This window comes from Malus sylvestris, chromosome 6 (assembly GCF_916048215.2).
Source record: "Malus sylvestris chromosome 6, drMalSylv7.2, whole genome shotgun sequence".
Lineage (NCBI taxonomy): Eukaryota > Viridiplantae > Streptophyta > Magnoliopsida > Rosales > Rosaceae > Malus > Malus sylvestris.
The window spans coordinates 6,926,492-6,940,249 of record NC_062265.1 but is presented as its reverse complement, the minus strand read 5'-3'; the positions used below and the strand labels follow the sequence as shown (position 1 = coordinate 6,940,249).

The window sequence follows — 13,758 nt, the reverse complement described above, 5'->3', positions numbered from 1 at the left end:
TCTCGGTCGAGAAGGATTTCTGGATCCTTATCGATTGAGGTCATCTCATTAGCCTTCTCGGCGAAGTGAGGTGTTACGGCATATCGAGCTCGGCCCTTTGCTCGCCGAGTTATTTTATGATTGGATATTCCCAAGTGGGATTTAGAGTTCGGCATTCGGACGGCCGAACCACGTTCACCATTAAAACTTATATTTGCTTTGAATATTTGTGCCCTTACACTCTGGTGTCGATTCGGCGGGAGTTTACTCTGACGAATAACATCACTGTGACTGAATCCAATGACGACGACTCATGAACTTCGCAAGAATAATAACCTTGTCTTCAGGTTCGAGAGCCCAAGAGGTCGAGACGTGTTCCTTTCTCGGCCACGATCGCAAGACGCAGAAGTCAGCCGCGCACCCAACGCAACATCAACAAATTTTACTCCTCGGCCGAGCTCGGCCGACGAGTTGGCACGCCCCGCATTCACCGAAGGACGTAGTTAACTTATAGAATTACTCGGCCTGCGCGCCACGTAGGTTTGGTAGTTTCTAGGGTCAACAAATATATTTGGGTGAACAATTTTTTTGGGTTGTATATATTTATTTCCATTTTTGCAATATGTGTTTTTTTTAAGTAGCCCGACGGAAAAGCCGTCTCTTAAACTCATATCTTCCGACGGCGCAGTTCGTCGAAATATCTTACAACCAAGGAAGAAAATATCGATAATATCGGCGAAATATCGCCGATATTATCGTTTTTTTGGAGATCCAAAATTTTTTTAACTATCCAAATGATTTCCGTCAAAATATCGCGATATTATCAATAATATCGATAATATCACGATATTTTCGATATTATCGATAATATCGCGACATAATACTAAAATATACTTAAATATGTTAAGAAAACTCAACACATACTTCACTTGATCATAGCCCAAAGGCCGAACAAGCTTGGATTTTCTCAGTAGGGGGATGTGGATTTTATAGGAAAATTTGCTTGCTCACTGCCCTCACATGGGCGATGTGGGACTCGCCCAATGGGAGAGAAAATCAGAATTTTCTGTCGAAAATTTACACCCACTTTAAACAGCCATAACTTTGTCAAAACTCAACGAAATCAAGCAAGACAAAAACGAAAGTTGTAGCCCTTGAATAGACGAAGAGAATTGTATCTCACACGACGTCTGAATCGTCGTGGTTTGGCCGGAAAATTCCTCGAAAGTCACTGAGGTCGCCGGAAACTGGGTAAGATTCAAATGAGTATAACTTTTTCAATACTCAACGAAATTGAGTGAAACAAAAAGGAAAGTTGTACTACTCAACGAGACGAAGAGATTGATACCTTGAACGCCGGCCAACTAGCAGTGGTTTGGCCGGAAATTGTCTCGAAAGCCACTGAGGTCGCCGGAAACTGGGTAAGATTCAAATGAGTATAACTTTTTCAATAAGCAACGAAATTGAGTGAAACAAAAAGGAAAGTTGTATCCCTCGAAGAGACGAAGATAATGGTACCTCACACGACGTCTGACTCATTGTGGTTTGGCCGGAAATTGCCTCTAAAGCCACTGAGGTCGCCGGAAACTGGGTAAGATTCAAATGAGTATAACTTTTTCAATACTCAACGAAATTGAGTGAAACAAAAAGGAAAGTTGTACTACTCGACGAGACGAAGAGATTGATACCTTGCACGCCGGCCAAAATTCAATTGACACACTCCTGGCTTCCAAAATTCAATTCTTTTACTTTATATAAACTTGAAAAAACATAATCGGCATCCAAATTAAAGTTTAGTCTTATTCAATGTATTGATTTTCAATCGTTAATTGATATACTATAATTTGGAACTTCAATGCCTAGACGCATGCTTATGTGTAAGAAATTTAAAGTGTCAAATTCGGCACATTATTCTTCATCATTTTATTCACTTCCTTTTTTTTTTTTTTAATATCCTAAATAAAACCTCCAAATATTGTACTAATTAATTATATATAAATGATTATGGTGTGTTTAAACTTCTTTCATTAATTACTACATATTTTCTACACTCACAATGTTTGCCAACTCGCTATATAATCAACTTAAATCAGTTAAATCCATCATGCAATGCATTTCCTTCCAATTTTTTGTGATAAACTAATAGATAATTGACTAAATAAACATCCTACAAAGTTTCATTAAAAATTTCCAAGTTTTTCTTACAATTTTCGTAGTTTCCATGTAATTTTTATCGATATCGATATTATCCCGATATTTCCGTGTTTTCGGACTACCGATATTTCCGATATTACCGATATTTTCTTCCTTGCTTACAACAATATTTAAATACGACATGTCGACCAGTTCCTTTCCGTAGGGTGAACAATGCTCCGTTGCGTAAATTAATTTATAACCGGCAAATGTATTCGTCACGCAATATCTTAAACGACGGATCTATTTTTCTTGTAGTGACACACAACTTAAAAATTAAAATCCAATGGCCAAATGGACGGCTAAGAGATCCCATTTTTTCTACAAGTTCATTTCTTTGGTTGGAATCCTAGTTATCTCCAATGACCTCGAAGGAATCTCATGTGTTTTTTTTTCCACTAAAAGACAGCCTCATCATATATACCTAGGCAACAATGATACTTTGAATCGAAGAAAATCTTTAGTCCAACCCATTGAATCTTCTTGGAAACTACAATCAACAACAATTTATCACACTTAACAAAGCATACTATATGGCTACAAAAAGAATCATTTAGATAAACAATCCCAAAACTGCTGCATATATCACCCTTTTGCAAAATCTGCTGCATACAGCAACAAAATAGCACCCTTTTGCGAAACCCTAATTTCTCTGAGAGTTTGGCATGGCTTTGCAGAGTGAAGAACAATATGTCGAGTCACTTTCCATGGGACAAAAACTAATTGTGAAGAATTTCATTTGGTCGAAAGAAGAATGGCCAGCCATAAAACACGACGACTTTGCAGACACAGATGACATCCCTGTCATAAGTCTCCAAGGTATTTTGGATGGGAGGAAAAACCCAGACTACGAGAAGGTGTGCCGAGTGATGGTGAGTGCTTGTGAGAAGTGGGGGTTCTTCAAGTTAGTGGATCATGGGGTTGCTTTGGAGATCATAGAGAATTTCATAGGGAGTTTAAATGGGCTGTTTGATCTTTCAATGGAGCAGAAAGTGAAGGGTGTCAGATCAGCTACTTTACCACTGGGTTACTGTGCCACAAACCCTGATTATGAAAAAAATTTACCTTGGGCAGAGATCTTACAGTTACTCCAGTCCCCTCAACAGGTAGTTGCATTTGCAAATAAAGTTTTTGGTGATCAACACCAGCAATTTAGGTAAGATTTTCATACCATACATACTTGAATTCTTAGATCATGTATGGTTTAATTAGCAGTACATTAATTAGAGATATTGTCTATTTGTTCCATATTTGCTGACCACCTCTTTCAATACATGTGGTAAAATAGTTTTGTTCTTTAATCAACAAACTGTTGCCCATATGTTACTTTAAATCTCCTCCAACAAAGTAAAGGCTAAATGCTCCTATACCAAAATGATTATTGGAAAATTTTCTTTATTCCTTAGTAGTTGTTTAAGATGATTGCTAAAATGATCACTTAAGCACATGTGAGTGATTTCTAACTATAAATTTTCTAACTATAAATGTATGTGAATTCTATAAGAAAATTGCAACAAAGGTTTTTGGTGGCCATCAAATCACCAATTTAGGTAAGATTTTCATATATATCATATAGTTTGAATTCTTAGGTCATGTATGATATTTAATGGTTTTAACAGTTGATCAAGTAGAGGTAATTAATAAATAAAAACTTACCACCTCTTTCAATACGTGTGGTGCAAATAGTTTTTTGGTTTTCTACAAACTGTTGTCCTTGTTGTCTGATAGGATTTTAAGGTACCTATGCAAGGAGGTTAAGATCACACAAAATACTTGTAAGAGAACACGGTTGTTATAGTACAAACGACTCAAGTAAGGTTGTTTTCCGCTGGGATTATTTAAAACGCTTTATGCAAAACCAAAATCTTAGTTAATTATTTAAAAACAAAGATGGGGAAAAAGGTGATTTAATGACTTAAATTACAAAAACAAAAGTAATTAAATAGGCTAATTAAAAACTGCAATTTTTAGAGAAAGAAAAAGGAAACAATTTTTAGAATTAAAAATGAGAAAATACTAGGGTTCCACCGTCATCCTAACAATCCTACATAGTTCTTCTAATTCCTTCTGAATTACACATGCATATTTTGAAGGTTAGGTTTTCCTAAAGTATGCCCTACTTGGAACCCCCAACATAGAACATATATCTAACATGCAACCTATCTGTGGCATCCAGATCGAATGTGAACATGCAAGACTCATTAAATTATGTGAAAACCTTTTGAAAAACCATATAACTCCTAAGACGTGTCGTCCATCCTAAATAGCTACACATGTTAACCACAAGAAGCCTTAGTCAATTTTAGGGACAACTCTCTGCCAAATTGCATCAAATTACTTTTCTAAATATCCTAATGGTTGTGAATCACTAAGACAAATAAATAGTTTAAAGCACAGTGATTAACAATCCAAAACTTGCATGCATAAAGTCATAAGAAAATTAAAAGACACTACATATTCTTGTTAGGGATCATGGCCTCACCCTAGCAAAGGAAAATAAGTTACGCATATTCATAATTAAACTCTACATAATTGTATTAAACTAGAAAAATAATGAACACACATTGTAGAATAAAGTCTGAAAATCTCTAAGCTTTAGCGAAATCGTTCTTCTCAAATGTTGCATATGTTCCAACCAAACCCTAGGTCTGCCAAAAGGCTTATTTATACTACTCTAAATAAAATCCTACTAGTAGAAGGTGTTAGAAAAAAACTAGTAAACCTAATAAATTGAAATAAAATAGGAAACATAATCCTAAATTAACTTGGTAAATTCGCCTAGAAATCTACATAGCCACGTTTTGGACCCATATTAGCTCCAAAACTGGCCCAAAACAGCCACTATTTTGAACATTTTTCCAGAAGGCCACAAACCCATCTGAGGTCATCTTGGGCTCAAAAAACGCAATTCAAGCCCCAGAAACGTCACTCGCACTGCTCCTTTATTAAATCGCCATAAAATAACCGCTTAGTAGAAAAATCCCAAATTTTTATAGGAACACACCAAGAGACATACGAATGTCCTTCAATTTGAATCACTCCAAAATTTGTCTGTTTGGTCATGTTTTGATCCAGAGGAAGTCGAATGTCCTACATTGAAAATATAAAGCAAAGTATCAAAATTGACACGCCCCGATCCCGATATTACACGAATACCAGGATAGGTACATGCTAGCCGACACCCGAGGGTGACGAAAGCCATTTATTGAGTGCAAATGCTGAGAATAAAGGAATAAATAAGACTTATAAATATAAAAGAATAAAGAATATGCATTTAAGGAACGTGTTCAGAGCATACAACTAACTAGAACACTAAAAGAAATAATATAAAAATTGAATGAACAAAGGAGTAGGTCCTATACCAAGAGGACTCGAAGATACCGCTGCGGAAGTGCCTTGACGCCGGGATTGTATGCCTCGATTCTAAGTCCTGAATGGGGGTACAAAACAAAGGTGAGTGGACCAAGTTGATATATATATATATATATATATATATATATATATATATATATAATAAAACAGTTATCAAGATACTAACCCCCACATTTTATAAAAAGAAAACTACTAGCATAATAAGTGAAAGTTTTATTGAAAACCCTAGCATGCCAAAAACATCTCAAAAGACATATCGCGGAAATCAAAACATCAATCATCTCATAGATCGTCTCGTAATCGCGGTGTACTGCCAGTAAGATCACTGAATAAATATAACTCCCAGCCCTATGCCAGCATCGTTGTCTCTTCGCCCGTAGCTAGAGATTACCAACTCCCGGCCTAATGCCTGCTCCATGTCCCTCAACACGTAGCTAGGGATTATTTCTCCCAGCTTATCTACCAACACCAGATCCTCGTCCCAGGCGGCATAGTGTCCACTAGATACGCACAAATAGTTATGCCTCTAAAAAATAACCACTTCATAGTATAAAGTCATCCATCGTCTATACTATAAAGAGGGGTTTCTAAAACATGTTCTAGCATCCTATCGTCATCCATCAGATAGTCTACCAGTTCATGGTTTTTATAGAAAATACGATATATTAAAATATAGCTCAATATAGGCCAACAATTCATTCTTCACCAAAAACGAGACGATAAACAACATATTCCATAAACATGCTTAACATAAAATCAGTTCATAAACTCGTAAGGCATGCATTTCATTTATGCAAATAAACTATAAAATTATGCAAATTTTAGAAGGGGTCCACTCACCGTACACCAATGGTGCAAAGCTGTACCAAAAAGGAATAATGGAATTACTGCTAATAATCTCACCTATTCACAAAAAGAGGTACTTTTAATCAAACTCTACTTAAACGATTGAATTTGGGAAAACGGACTTCAAAAATGGGTCTAGGACTTCGAGATTAGCCTAGGTGAGGTCCCAAATGAAACCCCGAAATGTCAACCCTAAAAGTCAATGTTGACCGTTGACCGGTCAAAGTCAAAGTTAACTTTGATCGTTGACCGAGTCAACTGGGTCAAACGGGTCTGGGCTTAGGGTTTGGGGCTTGGGTTCTTGAGCTTGGTCCTAAGGCCCAAGGGTTTAGGGTTTAGCTAATTAGGTGGGCTAGGTTTAGAGGAGAGGGCTTAGGACCTTAGTTCAAAAAGCCTGAATGCCTTAAGCCTAAGGGTTTTGGGTTGGATAAGGAACGGGCCGAAGGCTCTAATTAAAATGGCCCAAGGCCTTTTACTTTAAGAACTAAATAATTAAAATTTAAAATAAAAAATTTTGGTTAGGTTTGGTTTAACGGGCTTAAGTCCGAGTTCTAAAACGGCCCAAAGGGCCTGGGTTCACTTGCTCTTGCCGGGGAAGGAGGACGGAGACCTCCCAACTCCGGTCGATGCCATCCGTCGTCCTAGGCTCCGATCTAGGTATCAACATGAAGAGGAAAGTGAGAGGAGTAATTTGATACCTTCGGTTTGCTGTGAAACGGCCGGTGGTGGTCGGAAAATCCTTCGACACCTACGGGCTCGCTGGAGACGAGTTTCGTTTTCCTCGAGCCGATCTCGTGTTAAACCTTGTCAATAACAAGTATAACGTTCAAAAATCTCATCCTAGCATCAATCTAAGATAGAGAGAGAGAATCCTAAGGCTTAGCTAGCCGGGAATACGAGGAAATCTCGCCAGAGGGTTTTTCTGGGCTTCTCCATGCCTCGCAACGACAAGAGAGATATAGACGGCAGGATGATGATGACGATGATGATGCCGTTGATGTCGGGGAAGGTGATGTGGTGCTCTCAAGTGTGGGTCGAGGGGTGAGAGATTGGGGAGTGAGGGATTTTTTGGAAAATCCCTCAACTCACACGGGAGTGAGTGCATAGAGATTCGGGGAGGGAGAAAGGAAAAGAGAAGAGAAAGGGAGGAGAGGGAGATAGGAAACCGAGGACATATATCAGGGGGTGGGCCCTTTGGGCTCCCCAATTAAGACCCAAAAACTATTTTTAAATAAAACGGGGGTGGGCGTAACAAAAATTCTACCAAAATAATTACCAAATTATACCAAGAATAGGGTAAAATATATAATATAATATTGACTCATCATTGTCCATGTAATTGAACTTAAAATCTCCTCTCCAATAAAGTGAAAGTTAAATATCGCTGTGCCAAATGGTTATTGGAACTATAATTTTATTCATTAGTAACAGTTTAAGATGATTGCTTAAAGGGTGGTGCCATCCACACTTTTTTTTTTTATCTTCCACACACTCTTAGTTAATTAATGTCCTTTGATCTTTAATTCATTCAACCCAATGGCCGGCAATCGAGAGGTGCGTGAAAGGTAAACAAAGATGTGTAGATAACACCACACTTGCTAAAATGTCATTCAAACGTATGTGAGAGATTTTTGACAATAAATATATATATATATTCAATAAAATCTTGCTACTTAGTACTACGGTCTAATGGTATTCCTCTTCACTTGGAAGTGAGAGGTCTTAGGTTCGAATCTCGTGGATGGCGAATTCGATACCAAATTAGGTTCCATTATGTGGCTTAGCTGAACTCCCCATCCCCTAGTGTAAAAATATCGATGTACTAAAAAAATAAAAAATAAAAAATAAAATCTCACATGCATCAATGACTTGAAATCAATCATGCACCAATGAACAACTGGCCTAGCTAGCATTTTTCTTAGACCTGGCAATCATGTTGTTTTTTCCATGTTCATGTCATACCTGATATTTTAACGGGCCGTATCCTGTAATACTCGTTAAATTAAACGGGTAATATGACCCTACCCGAAATAGACACCTTAATAGTAATATGACTTGACGTGTTACCCGTTAAAGAAAATATATTTTAAACCAATAATTAATCAAATAAAAAACATAATACCACATTGTCACATTCAAAACATAAAAACACATTTGTCATTCAAATATTATATACCCAAAATAAGAGCATAATAGAAAAAGCTTTTGTACATTACAAAATATCAAATGTTCAAAGGATTTGCAAAATCAAGGGATTTATGTTTCAAGGTTGTGGAGTCTAAACGACGATGTAAGTGTAACTAGGGGTGGGCAAACGGGTCCTAGATCCGCGGGTCGAGGCGGGTCCAAAAATTATAAACACCAAATGGGGTAGGGCTGGGCGGTTCCATGGAATTAGCGGGGCAGGGCAAGTTCTAAAATCTGGAGAAACGGGGGCCCAGCCCGAACCATTTCCATGCTTAGCTCCGAGTCCAGCCTCTTCAACTTCATATCTCTCTTCCTAAACGACAACAACTTCTCCGGCGTTTTCCCCAATGTCGTCATTTTCCCCAAATCCCTCAAATCCCATGAACCCTCAATCCCTCGATATCGACATCTTCAACATCAAATCCCTCAACAACGGCGTCTTCAGCCTCAAATCTCTCTTCCTAAATGACAACAACTTCCATATCCGACCTCCACTGCCTCAAAATCTTCATCCTCGATAAAAATAAAATCTCCAGCGAAATCCCAATGTCGCTGCTCGGGCTCCGCCGTCTCTATGTCCTATACTTGCAGGAAACAGGTTCACCGATCCCATTCCACCGTCGATCAGTCCCACCAGACAATCAGGTTTCCATCGTTGATCAGTAAGTTACTTTTTACCAAGGTTCTAAAAAACGTTAGGCGCTAGTCGGGCGGTGGACTAGCGCCAAGCGCCTAGGCGGCTAGGCGGGGTCTAGGCGGGCGCCTAGGCGGCTAGGCGGGGTCTAGGCGGGCGCCTAGGCGGCCTAGGCGGATTTAGGTAAATTTCTTATATATTATATGAATTAATTAAATTTACTATATCAGATGTAAATAATTATTGAATAATATGTTATTTCTTATAAAAGAACATACATATGTGAATGTTTTATGTACATATATAATATGCTTGCCCAAGAAAAAAAATATTATCTAAATAATTTATAATTTTATATAAAAAGCCCAAGTGGGTGATGATGACACATACATAACATGCTTGCCCAAGTGGGTGATGATGACACATACATAACATTTATATAAAAAGCCCACGCAAGTGGGTGGTTTTGATAATTAAAGCTGTCCACCCTATTTCACATCACCCAACCCCTAGACTTCAGTCATCATCAATTTTTTACCTTGGAAAGTGAAATGCCATCATCAGTTTTTCACATCACCCTATTTCGTTTCTTCTTATTTGCCTTTTCAAAATCTCAAAATTTTACTCTCTCTCTCTCTCGTTTTGTTTTCCAGAAACCTCTAGCACTCTTTTACTCTCTCTCTCTCTCTCTCTCTCTCTCTCTCTCTCTCTCTCTCTCTCTCGCTCGTTCTTTTTCCAGAAACCTCTAGGAAAGCAACCATGGCTATATTTAGATGCAGACGCATATGGGAGTTTCGATGCAGATGCAAGAGTTAGAGTTGCAGATCCGATGAGAGTTCGAGACGGGAAGAGTTGCAGAGCCTTCAACGCCGACAAGAGTGTAGATCGTGGAAACTAAGAGAGATGATCGAAGACGATGGCCCAGAAAACCTCTCGAAGTTGCAGCGGGTGAGTGCACTACAATTGAGGAAGAAGAGACGAAGTGGACGACGAGACTTGGTTTCTGAAATTGGTTTAAAAAAAAAAAAAAAAATCGCTCAGCTCCGCCTAGCCGCTTAGCACTGCCTAGCCCGCCTAGAGCACAGCCGATTTTTTCGACCGATTTACAAGAAAACGCCTCGGATGGTGATCGCCCAGCGCCTAGGCGCCGCCTAGGCCGTTTTTTAGAACACTGCTTTTTACCGTCTTGTTTCATATATAGATCATAGTTGCAGTTTGATGGATGGAGGATTAAGGTTCAGTATATATGATGTAGGCCCCATATAATTATATGATCTCTTGTGAAGCAGTTCTGAAATATGAACCTTCCACTTTTATTCTCTGAATTATATTGGTTAATCCCTTGTGAAGCAGTTCTGAAAAACTGATTAAGATAATCGCAGCGAGCGTGGGTGGGTTCGTGGTGGTCATAATTTGCTCGTTTCTGCTGTGGATGGTGTTCTGGAGGAGTCTTGGCAGGGAGGTGAGGAGGAGCAAAGGTGTGAGTGAAGATTTGAACCCACGGGGACCCGCAGGAACCGGCCGGTTTCAAAAGGGCCGGGTTAGGTCCATATCCCATTTTGAAAAATCCAAAACCCGCACCGCCCCGCGCTGTTTTATTTACAAACAAGTCTGGTCTGGTTCCTTCAATTTTGAGCCAGGCCCGGCCCGTGCCCACCCCTAAGTGTAACCAATGTTTACTCGTGGAGGAATGATGCAATCACAAGTGTTTATATATTGTTTCACATTTTTCACATTATTAGGTCTGCCTTCTTGCCTATACTAATATTATACTAGTTGATTTTAATTTTGGACTAGAAGTCAAGTAAAATTTATCCTAGTAATGACAATAAAAAACTCTCATAATAAAAGTAAATAAATAAAACTTAATTTTTTTTAACTCATAATAAAAACTCTTATAATAAGTTTGTTTAGTAGTTAAACTTTAAAATTATCAAAATTTTTTTTTTTCTTAACGGGTTACCCGCGTGTATACCCGCTAAGGATCCATTATTAACGAGTTCTTAATGATTCACCTGATAACGACTCGATTAGTAATTGTGTTGATCCAAAGCCTATTATTTTCATATCGTGTTATCGTGTCTTGTAAGAAATTGCCAAGCCTAATTTTTCTTTATATAGTTTAACACTAATCATTGTTTGGAATATGTATCAGCAATGCAATGATTCGTTACTTGAATGCACTGGACAATTTGGGAATGACAATTTTGGAGATGTTAGCTCATGGACTGGGCCTTCCAGACAACTTTTTCACAGAGAACTTTGAGGAAAAAGAGGCTACCATGATCAGGGTCAACAGATATCCTCCTTGTCCCCTCCCTGAAAAATGTCTTGGGCTTGGGAGCCATTCAGACCCACATACCTTAACCATATTGTTACAAGATGATGTTGGTGGCCTGCAAGTTCTTACGAGTGACAACAAATGGATTGGTATCCGTCCTGTTCAAAATTCTTTCATCATCAACATCGGTGACACCCTTGAAGTAACTCTCTCTCTCTCTCTCTCTCTCTCTCTCTCTCTCAAGCAATTGTATGCATATATACATTTAGTAGTAATGTTCCCTTACTAGAAAAACGCTAACGTTGTGAGGCTTTAATCTGAATTACACTTTTTTTTTAAAGAAAAATTAATGAAAATGGTTTGAAAACTTTGAATTTTAACGATAAGGACAAAATAAAAGGTAAAGTGAATAATACTATGATTGATTTTTTAATGTAAAAATATGGTTTTTCGTTAAAATGAATAATACTAGGAATTTTTCGTTAAAGTTCTCTTTTTTAAAGTTTGGTTTCTGTACAAAGTTGTAACTGTATGTGTACTTTTCTTGCAGGCTTGGACTAATGGGAAGCTGAGGAGTGTAGTGCATAGAGCAGTGCTTAACAAGGAGAAGAATAGGCTATCAGCAGCATATTTCATGAGCCCCCGTAATTCTGCCCTCATTGACTGCCCTCTTGTGCTCATGGATGCAAAAACCAACCCTAGAAAATATGTGCCCTTTACTTGGGGTAATTTCCGAAAGCAACTTTTGGTTCAAAAGAGGGTTGTTGGTAAAACTGCACTAGAAAGATACCTAATATCCAAATGAAGATTATAGTTTGAAACCTGGGAGGACCAAAAGTTTAGACTTAATATATATTAGACGTCTAATACAGGTTTAGTCTATCTGTATTAGTAGTTTGGCTTCTATTAAAAATGGTGTTCGCACTGTAATCTACAAATATGACGCAATTTCTTGTACCATGCCAGCATGCCTTGCTTACCAAGCAAAAAGAAAGAATAAAATTATGAAGATTGCTTTCACACATAAATCAATTTTTGTTTTCATGTAATTAATAATTTCAGTAATACGAAAGGGCCTTTTTCCTATTTGAACGGAATGTGAAAGAATGGAAAATTTCCAATTTTCCAATATATCAAACCAAATGGAAGTCTGTCTTATTAGCTAACAACTATTGAACAATAATATATATATACAGATATAGATCTATCAATTGTATCACTAAACAGGACATATATTATATAAAATAAAAATAAGGTCTTCTTATATCATTCCCTTACCTGTACGGAATATATTATGCAGTCTTATGGAATGAAAATCCACATAATGCAAAATTGTCAACTCATCGCCCAAATAACTAAACAGGAAATCAAATGAAGACTAATAAGGTTTTAGGATTTGGTTGGACCCTCTCTCTCAACCGTGTGGCTTCTACTTTCATTTCAGACTACATTTAGTTTGGTTTACAACTACTGCAATCGGCAGAGTGGATAAAGAACGATTCAAAAGAAACGAAACTTGCTAAGATATTAAATTACATGCGATGGAGCATATGCACTTTGATTTGTGGTCGATTCTCATTGATTTCTGTTAATAATTAATTATTTAGATCATTAACGCTATTGCTCTAAAAAAATATATTAAATTACATGATGGCGACTTAGCCAAGTTGCACGCAAAACCTAGAATCATTATTTTCTCTGGACAAAACTCATAATCCATATTTATAATTACTCGTTTATTGGAGTGCTCATGGCCTAAATTATCGGTTGGTTAACAATGGCAATTATAAGAAACATATTTATTATGTAGACCATGCATCTTCTCCGGCTAAACCTCATGACAATATTGGGTACATTTGGATACCATGTTCTAGAGGTTTCTCCTCCGCTTATTTTGCTAGTTTTCAATACTAGTATGGCTATTGACACTTTAAAAATACACTTGCGCAAAAAAAAAAAAAAAAAAAAAAAAGTTTTTTTTCTTCCTTTTTTTTTCAACTATTCTTACTTGGGTCTTACGTATATAATTAAGGAGAAACTAGTTAGCTAGTTGTTATTTCATACCCAGCTGCTTACTCGGGATTTTTTCTTGGGGCTAAAGTATTAACAAGTATTTTTGTTTTATAACTAATATAAAGCGATAGGTGTAATACGTGGCTTGTTAATATACATCAGATGCCTTCTCAAATTCTTACAAAACCTAATATAAAACGAAAGGTGAGACAACATAAGCATTATCCTTATTTATATTCTTAAGTCACCAATG

At 37.5% G+C, this 13,758-nt stretch overlaps 1 protein-coding gene across 1 annotated transcript; it reads left to right on the top strand.

Annotated features, from left to right (window-relative positions):
* The first annotated feature begins 2,837 nt into the window (after positions 1 to 2,837).
* On the top strand, positions 2,838 to 12,297 carry LOC126625103 (gibberellin 20 oxidase 1-B-like). Its single transcript, XM_050294180.1, has 3 exons — positions 2,838 to 3,328; positions 11,367 to 11,694; positions 12,043 to 12,297. The coding sequence occupies exons 1-3, from the start codon at positions 2,838 to 2,840 to the stop codon at positions 12,295 to 12,297; spliced, it is 1,074 nt and encodes a 357-aa protein (XP_050150137.1).
* Positions 12,298 to 13,758: the final 1,461 nt, after the last annotated feature.